The sequence below is a fragment of the Strongylocentrotus purpuratus genome, unplaced genomic scaffold, assembly GCF_000002235.5.
Source record: "Strongylocentrotus purpuratus isolate Spur 01 unplaced genomic scaffold, Spur_5.0 spur5_scaffold_6, whole genome shotgun sequence".
Classification (NCBI taxonomy): Eukaryota; Metazoa; Echinodermata; class Echinoidea; order Camarodonta; family Strongylocentrotidae; genus Strongylocentrotus; species Strongylocentrotus purpuratus.
In genome coordinates, this window is record NW_022145612.1 from 9315848 (window position 1) to 9334867 (window position 19020).

Genomic DNA, 19020 nt, shown 5'->3' on the forward strand with positions numbered 1-19020 from the left:
AGAGACAATCAAATTTGTAACCATCATCCTGATAATGTAAGAGGAAGATAACAATTGGGACAATAAACGTTTGTGCTTAGTGCCTAAATGAAAGGGAAAGGGTTAAGGAGGTCCTTGTTATGAGATATACATGTATAAACAAGACTGGCCATTTCATCACAGCTGTGTGTTGGCTTCACGAAAACTAACATACACCACACCTACTACCATTTTTCATTCTGAGGTAAGTTCTTATAATGAGGCTTTAGAGCACAGTGGCAAATAGTTTCATAATATAATCAGTTGCAATATACAAATTACCAAAAAGCATCTACTCTTGACATATGCCCACAATTGAATACTATGACCTACAATAATTATATCCAAACACCATTTTCATAGGCAAGATGCATGTAACAGCCGAATACCGAAATGTGCAAACTTAACAATGACCTCGCAATATCCAAACAAAGTTTCTAAAGGCAATGCAACATAACATTAAATTTATCCTACGGTACATTCTTGCGATCTTATCACATTACATGTACATCTCCAGGGGTATACATTCATACAAGTGTGAAAGCACTAAAGGAATGTATTCATTTGCTCCTTGATAGAGAATGGCTGCTTCACCATCATCACAAGAATGCATAAAGTCCATTACTATGTTCTTACAATGTGTTTAAGACATTACCAGTTTCTTCAAAGACATACACAGTGTAATAGCCTTTTCAGATTACAGCAAACTTATATAAAGGAAAGTCATAAAAGAATCATTATACAATGAATGGGCGTAAAGACTTGATAATTACAACATCATAAAGAAACAAATTGAAAAGTTTAATTGACATGACAGCTGGCCAGTCATCAGTCCCACCCAATCACAATTTTATTTTTTTATATTGCGTTCGGGCAAGAATGGGACCCTGACCGAGTTTTCATTCCAAACGGTGCTCAAACATGCCTCTCACTCGACAACGTTTTGTTATAAGTTTCTTCATATGCTGGTTATAACTTCTCCTATAGCTATAATTTCATATATTATTCTGTGCAATAAAATGAATTCTGGTAGTCTAAAAGAGGTTAAGTTTGGTTCCAGTACACTGCGAGCCTTGATGTACATACATGTATACATGTAGGCTTCCAAGCTGGACTGCCAAAACATCCTGCTCATGCACAGCATTCATAAGTCGCAAAATTATTTCTGACTAAAAGCATTTATAGGCATTGGCATCCTATTATAACAACACAGACATTAAAAGTGAATAGAACATGGCTAAACCGACAGGCACTTTTTAGACACCATATTGCAATGACAATGTATGATTCATTGACTGATGCAGACAACAACAACAAAATAAAGAAAAAAACTTTGAACATCCAATGATGAACTCCCCTGTTATAAATCAAGACCTGAACTTCCTATGTTGTGGGATAATTAACAAAGTACTTCTCCTTGCATATCTTGCTTTTTAATAAGTCTCTTAACAAAACTTCTGAATCATGGTATACAATAATTTACAATATCAATAGGAAATTACTTATTCTGCCAGACAGTTCTTTAAGATGTTGATATTGAGGTACAGGTACAGGAAAATTATGAGAAGACAGGTAAATACATGTAGATGTGTGTCTATAATTATGTGTACATGTAGTTAAACACTTTACACTGAAAGCTCTCTCATTTGACTATATAAAATTCTTTATAAAACCACTTGTAAAATATCATGGAAATCTAATAACCTTAGAAACATCAAATGAATTACAAAATATACACAAACATCTTTTTGTACTTGGGTACATAAAATCATACATATTTTCATTGAATATTTTGGTAACAATAGCTGACTGCAGTCACTGCACCAATGAACACTTTAGAGCGTCTACTTTCTAGGTGGAGAAATGTAGGTATATGTAACAAAAGGCAAGTAATAAACATTACTTTTAGTGCCTCATCACAGAAACTTTATATATATGCATAGGCTTGTGTACCTTGACAGCACTAATATACAGGCATAAATGTATTTGTGTGTCAAGTTTATTGAGTTCATAAGTATCTTTTTTTATACTAACAAATACACACTCACAAGTTAAGTTTATCATAAAACTAAAAAATTAAAATATATCTTTAAAACCAATAAACAAAATAATAAAATATCACCTATACATTGCAGCATTGTACCAGAATTAACAACACACAATTCTGCAACACACTGTACCCCGTAAATATAACATCATAGGCAGTGATGTGTCCGTTATCTGTTAACATGAGTTTACATCTGCCCATCTCCCCCCCCCCCCCCCCTTCCTTTCATCCCATCCCCCATCCCACCACCCCTGGGAGTTTACAATATGGTAAAAAGAACAATTTTCATTTGCCAAAGTTACACATTTAACGAGTATAACTGTATCAGAGTTCCAAGCAGAATTCTCAAACAGAAGAGATAGAAGTTTACAAGCACATGGCACAAATAACTCTAGATATCACAAGATCTGTTTAAACATTGACAGACTCTATATCATGTGCCTGCCTTAAGCTAAACCCCTCCTCATTGATCAAGGTGCTTCACAGGTAGATGTGTACTCTTCTGAAAATAATACTGCCACCTGAATATACTAGAAAATACCATTGGTGCACAAATTCAATTATTACAAAACTGTCATGAATCCATATACTGATCCAACATTTGTCTTGGTATGTTTTGCAGAGTACACAATCATGAACAAGCTCATTCTAAATAGAATACATTATTATTTCAGAGAACATAATTTGCTAGTTATATGTAAATACAAGTGCATTCTACTTTTACTATGGTTCTTTCAATTTGCTCCACTGAATGTAATACACATTGGAATAGCACCAACATGTACCGGCAACCCGTTGAATGCTGAAATCTCTCTTTCCCATAGGCTTAATAAAGGAACCCCTGTGGTTCATGTAGGCAATGGGGTCATGTATGCTATGATTAACAACTATACATGCTTACACCCACAATCTCATGTTCATGTACCAAACAGGAACATTTAACCCATCATCTATGCTATATGGAACAGGTTAGTCCTTGTGTTAAGCCTATGGTAAATGGAGAATTAGTAAACTGTATGCACATTCAAGGACAGACAGATTACACGGGTCAATTAACATACATGTATTAGTCAACTTAAACTTTACCTGGAGAGCATTTAGTTTGGCCTACATGTATTTGTGCAATATGAAGTACAATAAATGATTTGCTTTGACTGACTGAGGAAAAATATAAAAGAGAAAGAGAGAGCATATCAATGTACATATATGCATGAAATGTGTTATGTTGAGGTATGAATAATATCCTAGTCTTAACCAAAAAATACAATAGCAGGCTTGGCTTGAATGGCCGAGAATAGGTGAATTTGGAGTCAGTTTGTAGTTTGTAGTTCACAAACTCTGTGTATTGACAGAGATATATTGTTAATATAAAATCAAGTTTGTGGTACGCATGGTGAATTTCTTGATCAAGTCGGGCTTCCCATGTACATGTAGTACATGTACATGTACACTGTGAAAAAGTCTCTTCTAGAAACTACTGTACAATCAATCAAAGCACATTAGAATTTTAAAAAAGAGAAATTCAGCACTTTTTTCTGTTTCTTCTCAACTGTTCACAATGTACATGTTGTGAAATATATGTTGGTGACAGTGAATTTTTTTAACCTTTCTATGAGACAGTTTGATGATGTAAACATATCAAATTTGGACCAGAAGATCTAAATGAGTTAGAAAACATGGTTCTGCCCCTTATATTGTCATTTGTATACACAATGCTTTTGTTGTTGTTGTGCTTTGCATTTACTCTATAATTATCCTGATCCCCTTCCATCAATCAACTTTCAAGAATGAAAAGAGGGGTCTTAAAATCAATATTTCATTGTTACACTTCAATTTTAGTACCTTCAAATATACATTGTATGTATCACTTATGAATATGATGGACAAAGAAAGAGGACAAAATATACAGTTCCTCATTCTACCCTCAACAATTGCTGTGGTAGACAAAGGAACATCCCTTCACTGCTCTTATGTAAAAACGTGTAGAACAGGTGTCACATGCATATTCACCTGTTCTACACATTTTTACATAATAGCAATTGTTGAGGGTAGAATGAGGAACTGTTTATTTTGTCCTCTTTCTTTGTCCGTCATGTTCATAATGTATCTGTTTCTACTTCCATACACAACAAAGACCTATTTTACCTTCTAAACATGTAAGACAATATTGATATTCTTCGGCCAGATTAACAGCCCTCATCAGATAAAACACTAAAAAATGAAACGTAAATTTGTAACACCATGTACCGGTATGTTGCACAAATATTAGCAGTAGAATTATCAATGTGTACTATAAAAATTAATCTCTTGACATGGTACTAAAATATATCTATGTTTAAGTTTACTGTCATAACTGTGAGGACAGATCCCTGAAGAAGTTATCATCTATGTACTTGAGTGCATCAGGCTGTGAGAGCTTCATATCAGCATCTGCGATGTCTTCTTTGATGGCTGCTATCAAGGAATCTACAGAAATACAATGCAAAAGGAGAAATATAGCAAACAACTTGGTTAGTATCAAAAATAATATCGCTAGTGATATTCGTTTGTCTCGCAAAGTATGGTCAACAAGGGATCTAACAGATCATGACGTTTCGTGCGCCGCTGAACACTTTGTCAGGTGATAAAGTATAATGTAAACAAGCTTGTTTACATTAAAACACACTTCCTTAAATTATATTTTATCATCTGACAAAGTGTTGCATCGGCACACAAAACGTTGTGATCTTTCAGAACCCTTGTTGACCATACATTGCGACACAAACGAATGTCACTAACGACATTATTTTTGATACTATATCTGCAATGAGTAATATATTTAGCAAACTTGCTTAGTACGTATTACAAAAACATCCCAATAATTTCCACTTGATTTAAAAAAAAGTATATTAAAACAAATTTTGTCAAAATCAAATTAGATAAACCACATCCATTAAAAAATTCACTCAAAAGTAGCAAATAGGCTAATTGAGGCTGTAAAAGCTGAAATTGTAAGTATTGGCCACATCAGCTAATGATTTCCATGGTCTGGCACACTGAAACCTTGACCACATTCAAAGTTGAAATTAAACTCCAAAAAGTAACCCTGATATTGAGGACTGTAGTCACCTACTCACCTAGTGATGGATAATTCTTTTCAGGTCTCCTAAAACCCAGGATGCAAACCTTCAGGATGGAGTCGTAAAAGTCGTCTTTAAAGATGTGCATCACATGTGTTTCCTGTCAAAAGAAATAAAGAAAGCAAACAAATACATTGGTGTCTGGAAATGATACCCCCCTTGACATTTTGATCACCTCGTTGGCACTTCCCTACAGCCCTGACCCAGTGAGAAGTATTGTCAGTAAAGAACTCAGGAAGAAAGAAAAAGCCTTGGCATTGAGTAAAGACTGGTTAAAAGATTACCGGTAGCATTTTCACATATTGAAGCAGATCTATCTATATGTACATGTACGCTGATCGTTTAAAGACAGGGAGGTCTCATTATTGTGGTATAATCATCACCAACATGAAACAAATATGGGAGGAAAATTAGTATCAAATTGCTCATACTGGATGACATTCACATGTTCTATTATTAAAGTTCTCACACGTAAAAAAGGTCCAAATGATATAATAAAGCCCAAACTTTGCTAAAAACAGGATATACATGTACAGGTTGTACAGTACATTTAGTGCAATATGTAGCAATTCAAAAGTTATCAAACAAAATTAAGTTTTCCATGATTATGACATGTAGGAGAGGGTAGTCCCAAGTGTTTTCACATTAGGTAAAAATAACAAAAATGAAGTGTTTCTATTCTTTTTACTATTTACTACTCAGAAGAAGAAAAACACCCCAAAAAACAGTGATATACATTTTGTTTAAATAGCTTCTTAAAGGTACTATGTCCCTTTTGCAGCCAACCTCAAATACTGTAGAACTTTGCAGGAATTATGAATATGTCATGTATGTCCTATCTGTGAAATTTAAACTTTAGCAGTGTCCTCATATTCAAATTATGCAAGGAAACCCGTTTACTTGCTAGACTTCACTGTCAGACACTATTGAGTGACTGACTGGCTTTTTTCTTCTTTGGTAATAACATACATGAAAAGAGTTGTAAAGGGTACATGAGCATTTGTCTACATCAATAACCCACTTCTTGTGATGGCCAAGATTAAACTGATTGAATCTTTGCGCAGCATAAAACGTATGACCATTCGGTACAATTATCTGAAAATTAAGACTATTACTTTTGGGCTCTATAGCCCTAAAGTCGATTTGACAACTTATAGTCGTTATTTTCCCACTTGAAGACATTTTCAAGCCCACCTTTTTTAGGGAAGTTCTAAATTAGTATTATCTTTCAAATGTAGTTGGAATTTAACTTTTTCATTTTTTTTTGGTCTGCAAATGGGACATAGTACCTTTAAGTGATACAAATCATTTGTTTTGTCATACATTGCATCAGTTACCAATACTCACATACCAAAATATATGTGAACAAATAGACTTGGCTAGCTATAATTAGCATGGCAACCATCTTGGAAAAAAATAGCAAAAAAATGCAAAATAGTAATGCTCTCATTGCCCTGCCTCATCCTTTTTTTTAAAAGTCTGGACGAGAAACACATTATTTTTGTTTTTTGGGCCTTATGCTTGTTAAAATTGTACATACTTGTACAGCATAGTTACTGACTAGAAATGCAAGATATAAATTACTTGTAAGATGACATGTTCAAAACCAAATTGACCTTTTTTCAAGGGGGAGGGGAAAGCATAGAGTAAATATCTAAATTACATTCAAGCCTAAACTTGCTTATTGCCTAATACTGGTACATGTATAATTGTATATGAGAGGCCTAAAGGTGAGACAGGAGCCAAAGTATGCAATATGCATGTACATGTCATGTCATATCCATGGGAAAGATAACAACATACATGTATTGTACATGTAGACACTGTACAGTACACCATCAGTCATGAAAATGTTCTGTGAAATATGTGGTTCCTCAATTCAATTATAAATGACTTGTGCAATGCAGTCTTGTCTAATTTTGTTTAGCATTACCGATATGTTGAAAAACTTTGTCATTAAATGTAGATCTTTGTTTCTGTGTTCATTTTAAGTGGATATACAGCCAATTCTGACTACCCCCTCCCCCCCCCAAAAAAAAAAAAACAACAACATTGAAGAACAATTCACAAAAAGTGAATCAGTACAAATTTGAAACATGAAAAATAATATTCATTCAAAATAAAATCATACAATAATTGCATGTTCATGAGTTACATGTACCTACAATTTTCTACAATAGATCAAGCTTGGCCTGGAATTCTGGAAAATATTAGGCAAGGCATATTCTTATCATTAGTCCAATCATATCTCTGATTGGTCCTTATCAATCATTGATAAAGAAATATGATCTTCCAACTTGGATGGATAAAGATATCAATCTTAAAATCAAATGCATCCATAAGGACATATCGGTACATGATACATGTACCTGCAAAAATCTTGAAAGAGAGCAGGGCACATGTACAGGATGTGTGTATGCAAGAGCAGGAATATGCTAATACCTTTACATACCAGTTTTTATCATGGCTTCTTATCAGCTACATAACAAAGTTACATGTACATGGTAAGGGATAATTCGTTTTGTAAATTTGTATATATTGAATTTGCTCTTTTTTGTGATTGGCGATAAGTACCGACTACAGAAAATAAGAGAACCGGTATATAATCTATGACATTAATACATAGTATTACAGACTTAATGTAATGAATCACTTTCTGATACATGTATAAAAAATCTTGACCACCTCACATATTGAACTGGGTACTCCCAATGCATTGACTAGAATATGTTTTGAGTGATTCTACATGAAGGCACATTTGCAATTACTTCACTTCTCGAAAATAAATTAATGAGTCTACCTGTCATTATGTTGTAGGCTTCAGTACATATGATACATAAAAATTGTATCGGCAAAAAAAAAGCCCCCACCCCCCCCCCCCCCAGAAAAAAAAAGCCAGTAAATAATTAATAAACGACTAAGATTTTGTTTCCATGATCAAATCATTGGAGCACAGGCAGCACATGATAATCGCTTAAATATAACGAGTATGCCTTGATACATGTACATGGCCATGGAATGAATTGTAAATTGAAAGAAAGGGTCACGAACTTATTCAGAACTAAAATTATATCATACTTATATGTACTGATAAGAAAATATTTAATGAAATACCGGTAGTCTGTAAGAAACAAACTGGGGTCCACAATCTATACAATGAAAATGAAATAACATATAAAAATCTTGGTGTAAACAATGTTCTTAGAAGTATATAAAAATGTTATTGCAATATCCTTCCCTTCTGTATGAATTTAAATCCTTTAACATTTCTTGGTTTTTGTGAAAACCTTTGAGATATAAACTCTCAATTTCTAGGCTTATTGGCTGCCTGCAAGAAGGCCAAAAGAGCAAAATGATGCAAATGTATGCATTGTCAATAGCAGTAACGACCTTCTTGCAGGGAGCTGACATTACCATTATCTTCAGCACTCACCATAGATTTCTTTTCATTTTTGTAGTACGGATTCCAGCCAATACTCATCACCATCTTGTGTACTTCCCCATCATCTACGCAAGCCCAGCCATAGTAAACTCCAGTGCTAAAAGCAGCAGGCAGATTCTCCACAACATCCTCTGGAAAGTTAGCTGATGGTAGTAGAAACAAACATAAGCAATAACATTATACAATATACAATAATCTACTCAGGTTTCTCATTCATGTTTTCCACAAGTGTTTTGTTGAGAGAAAAAGACAGGCTTTCTGACAAGCAGACAGTAACAACAACAAAACAAAAAAATACATTTAATAGAACTGTCTGTAGACATTGTTGGATTGTCCCCATGATTCTTGAGCATTTAATATCAACATCTTTTATCTAACTTCCACGACTTAGACTAGTTCCAAGTTGCTCCCACAGCACAGGCAGAGTCCCAGACCAAGCCAAAACTAAGTAAGAGTGAAATTACATGAAACAAATGTGAAAAGAGAAGATGAGCTTGAAAAAATTCAAAAATTAAATGTCTCAAGAAGGTTAAACTTTAATGTAAAAATCATCCGTTTGAAGCCAGAACGACATTAACTCTGTTTAATGAGTAAGCACCAAAGAGTTAACTCAAATTCTGTCTCCAAACTGACAAAATGAGAAGATAAAAAATTATGATTAAACTATGATTTTAGTATGAATATATTAATTACAAATTAACAAATTTATAACCAAATCAAAATTCAAAATCAAATCGAATGTCTCAAGAAAACTGAAGTTTCAACTTCAAGTTTAAAGATGAAGTTGAGTTCTGGTCATTCGATTGCATTGTGAAAGAAACGGTGTGGAATCGACCAGAAAAGGTTGATCATCTAGCATATAAGAATTTGTGTGTATTGCAAGGTTCTGAAATCATCAAAATGATAAGAAATTGGCCAAGTCTTGGTAAAGTTAACACTGTATGGTGGTGTGACCAAAGTTCGCGCGAGACCTAAGTTCGCTATCTCAAAAAATCAGTAATATTACGAAAATCTGATATCACCAATGGAAAGAGGAACATAAAATTACCCAGAAGTGAAATTTTCTTTGGAATTGGGTACGAAATTGTAAAAATATTGACAAAAGATCGGCAAATTTTGCAATATTTTGCATCCATTCCGAAAAATGATCAATTTACCGATAAGGGTCTGAAAATCTTCAATTTGAGAGTAGATTTCCTCAAAATTGTAAGTAAACAGTGGTACTAACTGATTGTATGATATCTTGCCTTGCAAATTATGATATTACCTTATTTTTGATGGATCACACTTTTTGATAAATCAACTGTAAACCCCCGTGCGTGAAGTTAGGTCTCGTTGTTTTTATGACTTTTTTAGATGCAGCGCACACGAACGATCGGACATCGAATTTTTAGATCGCGATATCTCCGAAATCCTTCGACGATAACATTTTCTAGTTGAACTAATCTGTAGTTAAAAACTTCGCCGTCCCTTTGGTTATAATTGAAATCAATAAATTTGTGTAGAATATGGGAAATTGTAGTTCGAAACTTCGAATATCACATTTTGTAATATATTCTAAAATGTCCGCGAACTTTGGTCACCCCTTCATACACAGAAATGGGATTACACGAACACGTGACGTAAAAACCCTACCCCCGGAGTTTTAGGATGTACATGACGTATTCAGAATATGAAGGCATTTGAAGAGCTATGCTTTCCAGGGAACATGTCTTATCTGATGTTCTTACACACTTGCATATTATTAGAATGATAACGCTCACAAATTATTTTTCACCTCTTCCGAGAACTCAGTCAACCTTCTCTATAAATTTTAATGTCAAATTAGTCTAGGCCTAGTAGAAGATGAAATGTTGAACACATATATGACGTTCAATACTAGTTACCTGTAGGAATTCCCAGTTCTTTGCTTCCTCTTCCAAACCCTTTGATGACACGACCTTGCGTGAAGTATGGTAAATGTTCGGCCATTGTTGTTACGCACCGGTAAGATGTTCTTAGCAGCAACATGCACGGATTGACGGTACGGTACCGGTACCAGTTACCACACCACACGTCCTAATGCGGCAATGCAATGGCTGCCTTGATTAGACAAAATTGTGTGACTTTGTTTGTTTTGTTGACTGTGTTGCTGCACTGCGTGTCCACATGAGAATTTGAAACGACCTACTCAATCTTAAGTTATAGGTTTCGACTTCGAACGGCAAATCTGGCCTCGGTTTACTAGGTTGAGCTGCCCCTAAATACACCGGTGCCAGCAGAAATTGTGTGGGATTGGTCCATTGGATTCTAACATCTTTTAGGAGGATTACGCAACTTGCTCAATCATGGGGTACACAGACAACGCGTCTAACAGACAATTTGACCATACATGATCCGACCACATATCCTAGATAGCTCGACCCTGTCCAGGACTCTTGATTATTTAGGCGTAATTTCTCATATGATGATTTAGTGAAAATAATTTAGTCATAATAGGACTCAAAAATATCTTTGGAAATGGGATAAATTATTTTGTCACGATGTGAGACATTTACGGGCTTATTTGAAGAAAAAAAGTTCGCTAAATTATTGATAAAAATAATAGAACTCATATTTTGGCTAGGGGATGTAGTAGGCTATTTTTTTTCATCAATAATGGAGCAAGGAGTTAAAGAGAAGAGAGGGTAAATTAAAAAGAGAGAGAGAGACAGTCAGTTAGGGAGAGTTTTATGACAATAGATTGCAGATAGGAGCGGAGAAGCAATCTGACCCCGCCCCCCCCCCCCCCCACTCAATGTTATTTAGGGTACGCATATGCTCGTTCCCTCTTTTTGTAAGCACCCCCTATCTGAGGACTGCCAATATTTCGAAACCCCCTTTCGCGGGCATTTCGCGGGCTTTTCCTGCCTTGGAGACCCCCCTAAATCAGGAAAATTGCTCAATGTACCCCCCTAAATTCGGAATAATTTCTCAGGAGTCCAAAGACAGAAGAGATGAGAGAAAAAAAGAAAAGACACCCCCTTTTTAAAGAAATCTCCGGGTGAAAATTCAAATACACCCCTTTTTTTTACAATTATTCTCGGGCCGGACTTTGTCGCACGAAAAGTACTCCTTTACCGGACATTTTGGCAACACGCATGCGGTCATTCCGACTTCTGAGTGGGGGGGGGGGGGGGGGGTCTGACTTCCGTGCATAGAACAAATAAGCATTTTTTTTTTAACTTGTTTTCTCAAAAGTGCGTTTCTTTCCAGCATTGGGGCGCCCGGGAGTCACTTGGGTAACCCGTTTCAGAAAATTATAAATACAAACAAATATGGCACTTTCTCTGCCTATAATTATGTCGAAAAAAACAATGTATAGCGTCTCTTTTTGTGTACAGGGAATATCGGAACAAAATAGCGAATGTCAATTGCACTTCGACCGTAATTCTCTGGTTAACTTCTTTGTAAGACAAATCCAAGCAAACGTTTCCATATGGGGAGGAATGGAGAGACAGACGGTATGATATTTAAAAAAGAAAAGAAACTACCCGGCATTGCCAGGTTATTCAGTAGGCCTATTCAGTAGGCAAAATTGAGTCCAAGGAGTACGTCCGGTCGAGCAACCATCGAACTTTAGACAATTTTGGAGTGGATCGAACACTCAAAAACACTATTTCTAACATGACTCACCCTTTGCCAGGTATTGGGGGCGCAAATGCGAAATTCTCTCCCCTTTTTCTTTCGCTCGATCAGTTTACCTTTTTTATTATAACCCCGCCCTTTTTTAAGCGTCCCCCCCCCCTCACCAGTGCCACTCGGGGCATGTTCCCCCTCTGCCCCCTATGATACGTCACTATATTTATGGCATGTTTTTATCGAGTTGAGAATGTCAGATCTTGTATATAGAAAAGGTAGGAGATTTGCTCTATCAAATATGCCGTAGATATTTCAACTCGACGTTAATTCAACAGTTACTAATCTCTTCTCTAAAATTGAAAACCGATACCCGATAACGTGTCATAACTTAGATTAAAACCGAATTATACCCTTAAAACATATTTTATGTAAAATTGTATTTGTCTAACGAATGATGTGTAAACAAATAATTCTAATAATGGTCCCTTGATAGTGGCTAGCTGATTTATGTGATGTTTTGAAATTGGCAAGACTGGTTAATCATCTAATGGAAAGTGTAATATTGTTCCACGTTTTTCGAAGCGATCACACTCTGAAAAATGTTGGGCTAAAAAAATGCTATTGAGTAATAAAGAATTTGCATGATTTACCCAGTGTTGGATAAAAAGAAAATACCCATCTTTTAACCAATTGACTTACGTTTTTAGCTTAGAGATTATAAGAAGCCAATTCATCATCAGACATCAATGTTCATTAGAAAACATTGACGTTGTTCCAAATTTCGTGTTCGTTTGAAAGAAAGTTGCCAGATCCGGGAACGCTATTATGCAGCTCCGTAACAGTTTTGCATCATCACACAAAGGATCAGTTGACGAATCAAAGGAACTTTGCTTCATAGTTCGCTGAACATAACTTCGTTCCCCTAAGTTAATGGCTTCACAGTCAACAGTTTGCAAAACACTAGACCAAGTCAATTAACCAATCAACAAAGCTATAGGCACTATACTGTGACCGAGCAGCCCTTAAATAGCCGAACATACCCCGACAGATTAAATTCAACTCTTTAGCATCGTCCGAAGTTGATCTCTCTGCACTCTATCAATAAACATTGCCAATCGATATGGCTCGTCGCATTTTGCTGCCTCGAAGAAACGAAGGAGTGAAGCCACCCAGCCCACCGATGACGGGGATGAGCAGTGCTCCCATCGTCAAGCCTTCATCCTCTCCTCAAGGAGGTGTTCAGTCTAACAGTCAAGCGATGTCAGCTCATCACAAGAATACTTCTGAGTCATTCTAGATTGATTCTCCAACTATTAATCTTCCGATGGAGGAAAACGGCTCTTTTAAGAGCCACTATCTGTACAAGAAAGAACGTTGTATTTCATTTCAATTAAGGGCATGCGAGCTAGGCGGAAGGGATAGGCCATTGATCAGTGGTCCACTGCAGTTATAGAGGGGACTGATGCCATAGAGGGTGGGGCGGTCTTGATCCGATTCTTTTCACAAGGGGACTGTACCTTTGGCTTTGCCCCTATTTTCACTTTGCATTCCCGTCTCTTTCCTTTATCGCCTCTTCTCTCTTTCTGTTTTATCCTTTACACCAACGATCAGGGTGGTAATATATATATATCACCACCCTGATATATTATTATGGTCTTATTTTCTTTTTAACCACCCCCACTGCTTAATATACATAATTGGTAATCATCATGTAAAGATATATTCGCACTATCATAGTTAAAAGGGGTAAAATAATGATTATGATATAGATCTGTGTCATATCTTTCAGTATTATGCAAGATGATACAATGAAAAATACGGTTAAAATCGGTAGTTCATTTGTAATAAAAGAGTAAGCAGCAGGTTTACATCTACAGTGATCTTACCTTTTTTTTATAAATAATACTGCAGAACCTTCCCATGTCATTCTTTTGCAATTATGATATGACGTTACATTTCACCCGTTCGTTTGTAAATTGTTTGTTAGTCTTCTGATGTAATTACATGTGTTTTGATAAAAAAATAAAAAATTGTGGATTTTATTACAATACGTTGCTGATTAGATTGTGCGAGCAATGAAGTGGTTCATGCAAATCATCTTTCATTTTCCATCCAATCCAATCCAAAAGATATTTGATATAGCGCCTTTTCCTTGCAGTTACAAAGCGCTGCACACATGCTCGACAATGTTTGGGCCACTTAAAAACAAAAGTTAGACACTTCTTAGAGTTCAGCAAAGTATATGTAGGCTGGTAATAAAGTAATTTCTAGCAGAAAAGATGTGACTTGAGTAGTTTCTTGAACTGGTCAACAGATGAGGCAGTCTGCACAGCAGTAGGTAGTTGGTTCCACAGTTTTGCAGCAACCGATGGAAAAGACAATTCACCAGCACGTTTCTTAGAGAGACACTGAGTGAGCCAGATGGATGATGATGAGCGGGTATTTCGGACTCGAGTACGACGAACCAAGCAGTCAGCTATGTACGGGGGACATCGGTGGTTGAGAGACTTGTAGACCAGTAGTAGGATCTTGAAAGCTATTCTCTGTCGTACAGGCAGCCAATGGAGTTCAAGTCGAAGTGGTGTTATGTGAGTCCGAAGAGGAGCAGAAAAGACAAGCCTTGCCGCTGAGTTTTGGAGTCTCTGAAGACGATCAAGGTCCCTCTGGCTGAGAACACTGAAGAGACTGTTGCAGTAGTCTAGTCTGGAAAGGACGAGAGCCCTCGCCGCAGCGTGGCATGTTGATTGATCAATAAACCGCCTCACCCTCCACAGGTTACGTAGGTGGTACTTGATGCTTCTGCTGAGAAGGTTAACATGCAGACTTAAGTTCACAGATGGTTCAAGTGTTACTCCCAGATTGCGGATGGACTTACATGGTGGGAAGGATTTCTCACCAATCATCAGTTTGACATCATTCATTAGATGGGATGACCGATGATGCGGTGAAGCAGAGACAAAGAATTCTGTCTTGCCATCGTTGAGTTTGAGCTTGTTCGCATTCATCCAACGCTGAATTTCAGTGATACAACTACTGAGTCTGCCAAGCGCAGCATCAATTGCCACTGGATCAGTTGGGTCAAACATCACGTAGATCTGAATGTCATCTGCATACATATGAAAGAATACTCCATGAGCCCGAAGAATATCACCAATGGGACGAATGTAAAGGGTGAAAAACAAGGGTCCGATGACAGAACCTTGTGGAATTCCATGTGGCAATCTACAAGCTTTCGAAAGCTGACCAGAGATTAGAACATGGCTGTTGCGGTCTTCAAGGTATGAATGGATAAGCTTGAGAGCGAGACCTGTAATACCAAAATGGTCTTCAAGACGATTCAGCAGAATGTTATGGTCCACTGTGTCAAACGCAGCAGACAAGTCAAGCAGCACCATCATTACTCCTTTCTGACTGTCAATGGCTTGAAGTAAATCCGTCTGAATCTTAAGTAGTGCTGTTTCAGTGCTATGGTGTTCTTTGTATGCCGATTGCATGGGCTCAGCAAGTCCATTATCCTGGATGTGCTCAGTAAGTTGTCTAAGCATTATTCGCTCGATAATCTTAGACCGAAATGGTATATTTGATACAGGGCGATAGCTCCGTAGATCATTTCTATCCATTGACGCTTTCTTGATGACTGGTAACACTAGTGCCTCTTTGAGATCTGTAGGAAAGACACCACTAGACAGAACCTGGTTCGTAAGGTGAACAAGTTCAGGTAGTACAACTCTGAGATGTTTCTTCAACAGCCATGTTGGTAGAGGGTCAAGGGAGCAACTCTTTGATGATGAACGTTTGATGATATTCTCCACTTCACTCTCAGATACTTCGGCGAACTCTCGGAACTGAAGACCTATCCCCTGATTACAGCAGGATGTGAACAATGGATCGGGATCATTGCCATCAAGTTCATTCCGAATCTTCAGGACTTTATCAGTGAAGAAGTTGGCGAATCTGTCTGCTAATTCAGCTGGCAAGTCATGTACAGGAAGAACCTTTTCATTGCGTTCAGTAACCTATTCAGTACTTGGAAGGCAGTCTTTGGAGTACACTCCTCAAGAGCACAGGTAAAGTATTCACACTTGGCCATGGTGATGCACTTTTTGACATGAAGTTTTGCAGCTTGGAAAGCACTCAAATTTACATCAGTCTTGTGTTTCCCCCACCGCCTTTCACATCGGCGGCGTTCACGGCGTGAATCCCCTATTGTCGAGTTATACCACCTGGGCCTGCGACGAGCCTTGATGGTGACTGTCTTCATGGGAGCGGTAGAGTCAAGAGTCTCCTGGACGGCAGAGTCGAATTCCGATACGATCTTATTGATACGACATTCATCAGCAGTCCCATTATCAGCCTTAGGAGCATCAAGTTTAGCCGCGAGCTCAGAGGCAAAATTGGAGTGATCCATGTCTTTGAAGTTCCTGTATGATATTTTTGTTGATATCAACTCAGGATGATACACTCTTAGAGAAGCACATACCACGTGGTGATCAGAGATATGATTGACGTGAACTTTGTAGTTCATCAAACTATCACCATCAACACGAGTGATGATAGGGTCAAGTGTATGTCCCAACCTGTGCGTTGGCTCCGAAATGTTCTGTACAAGACCATTTGCAGAGAGTGAAGATAGAACATGAGCCACGTCTGATTTCCCTGGAATATCAAAATGAATATTCATATCACCCATCAGAACAAGCATACCTGGCAGCAGACTTGCAGCATCAATAAAATTGTCGAACTCTGATAAGAATGAGGAAGTACGTAAGCCATTTTTAGCTGAAGGAGGGGGTCTGTAGATAACGACAAAGTGAATGTCTCTCGTAGTGTTGGATATCAACGCGTGTTCAAAGGTTACTGTATCAGGAAGAATACCAGGAACAAGTTGCAGATTGAGTTCACTCTTAGAAAGAATCCCTATCCCCCCATGATGATCCTCGTCGGATGATCGGGGACATTTAAGAACGAGTAACCCGGTGGTTTAAGTTCACCTATTATAACATTATCATCCTCACGTAGCCAGGTTTCAGTCAAGAATAAAACATCTACATTATGTTCAATAGCATAGTCAGCCACATAGCAAGTTTTGTTGCGTGCAGAGTGGACGTTCCAGTGCCTAACATCAAGTTCATTCCTGTATGTTGTTGTAACTTGATTATCAGATGACAATTTACTTTCCACATTATTATGTGCATGTACATGCTTTGATTTATGCATGTGGGCACCTCCACGTCTGCCCCTTACATGTAGCAAGCCATTGTCCTTCAAAGCACAATAAGCATCAAAAGGTATTTGTTTGATAGCTTTACTTCTTAGTGCAAGCAGCTGGGACCTGCTGTATTTCAATGGCTGTAGGCACTGAACCGATCCATATCTATTGTTGACCATATCCTGTTGGTGGTGCACAAAGCACTCATTTGCATTCCAATAGCCAACAAAGTGAAAAGGCTAATGTGTATAATGGAAGCACAAGTTGCATGTAGGAAAGTCACATCCAGGTACAAGAAAAACACATCAAAAATCCACCAAGAAGATTACAATAAAATCACTCCAACCTTGATCAGGAGATGCTCTGAAACATAAACTCAACATGATCCAAATTTTGAAGTGAAAAACAAAGAGAAAGTAGCCCAAAACAAATGACATTTAGGGAGCAGAAGTGTGTGTGTGGCAGCAGCAAAACAGCGCCTTAATACGGTGTCATTCACGCGATATACATACAGGTGTTTTATTGTTCTTGTAGATATCTACATGATGAAATATCACTGAACGATAGTATAGCCTAAAGTAAAACTATACTTGGATTGAAACGGCAGACTCCATCCTGTTCGTTGTCCGTATAAGGTAACTTTATGACAAGATAAGTTCATTCATTTCACCTCCTATCAATCTATCAATCAATAAATGGGATTTAACACACCGAGGCTTTAATCTGTTCTTCTCAAACTGGGTATTTATGATACACTGCGAAACAAAAAAGCCGGAACTTTGGATTAGGAATAACAACAGCAACTATCACGGCAACAGCGTCTAAATTAAAGCGCCTCTGCACTTTGGCCAGGAGGGATTAGACCTTCCTGCATGGTCACTGACAGGTGGTTATCTCATCAAATCAGCTCTCAATTAACATAATAAAAGGGAACCATGGGGACCAATGGTCACCGATATAGGCATTGTTTGCTATATAGAGGGCGCAATTAGGTATAAGTAGTGCAATGGGGCTTTAAAGCAGCGTCTCTTACAAAAGAAGATGATTATACCGGTTGAGCTCATCTATCGAATGGTGCTAATTGCAAAACAGATTTCAACAAACTATCCTGATATGATACTTATTGAAGAAAAAAAGCAAGAAAATTCGGTCATATCGAAAGACATTAGAGTCTCTTAAAATATATGATGGAAAGAAAGATAGAAGGTAGGCTAACTGGATCGAGAAGGAAGCCAAGAACCAACTGGGAGAAATAAAACATAAAAACCTGGGATCAGTCTTAATATTAGTATTCAAATAAAATATATATCAAATCATATCAATAAGAGTTTATTTACCCCATGATCATGTACTTATATCATTAAAAAGTTTTATACACGTACATGAAAAGCAGCTGATGTTAGTTTATTAATGTTTACATATTCTTGCATTGGCATAATTAAGAGAATTATTTAAAAAGAGATATAAACTATTTAGAAAGCAAACAATCGTTGTACTACAAGATTTACAACTGTGATAGGAGATTACATATTTACGAATGATTTGAGGAAATGCTATCAATATCAGACCTTTCGCCACTCTTTAT

At 37.2% G+C, this 19020-nt stretch overlaps 1 protein-coding gene across 1 annotated transcript; it reads right to left on the reverse strand.

The window, feature by feature from the left end:
• Positions 1-4074: 4074 nt before the first annotated feature.
• On the reverse strand, positions 4075-10929 carry LOC584749 (riboflavin kinase). Its single transcript, XM_030973067.1, has 4 exons — positions 10513-10929; positions 8618-8769; positions 5182-5284; positions 4075-4531 (listed from the first exon to the last, which is right to left on the reverse strand). Exons 1-4 carry the CDS (start codon positions 10634-10636, stop codon positions 4413-4415), a joined length of 498 nt encoding a protein of 165 aa, XP_030828927.1. The 5' UTR covers positions 10637-10929; the 3' UTR covers positions 4075-4412.
• Positions 10930-19020: the final 8091 nt, after the last annotated feature.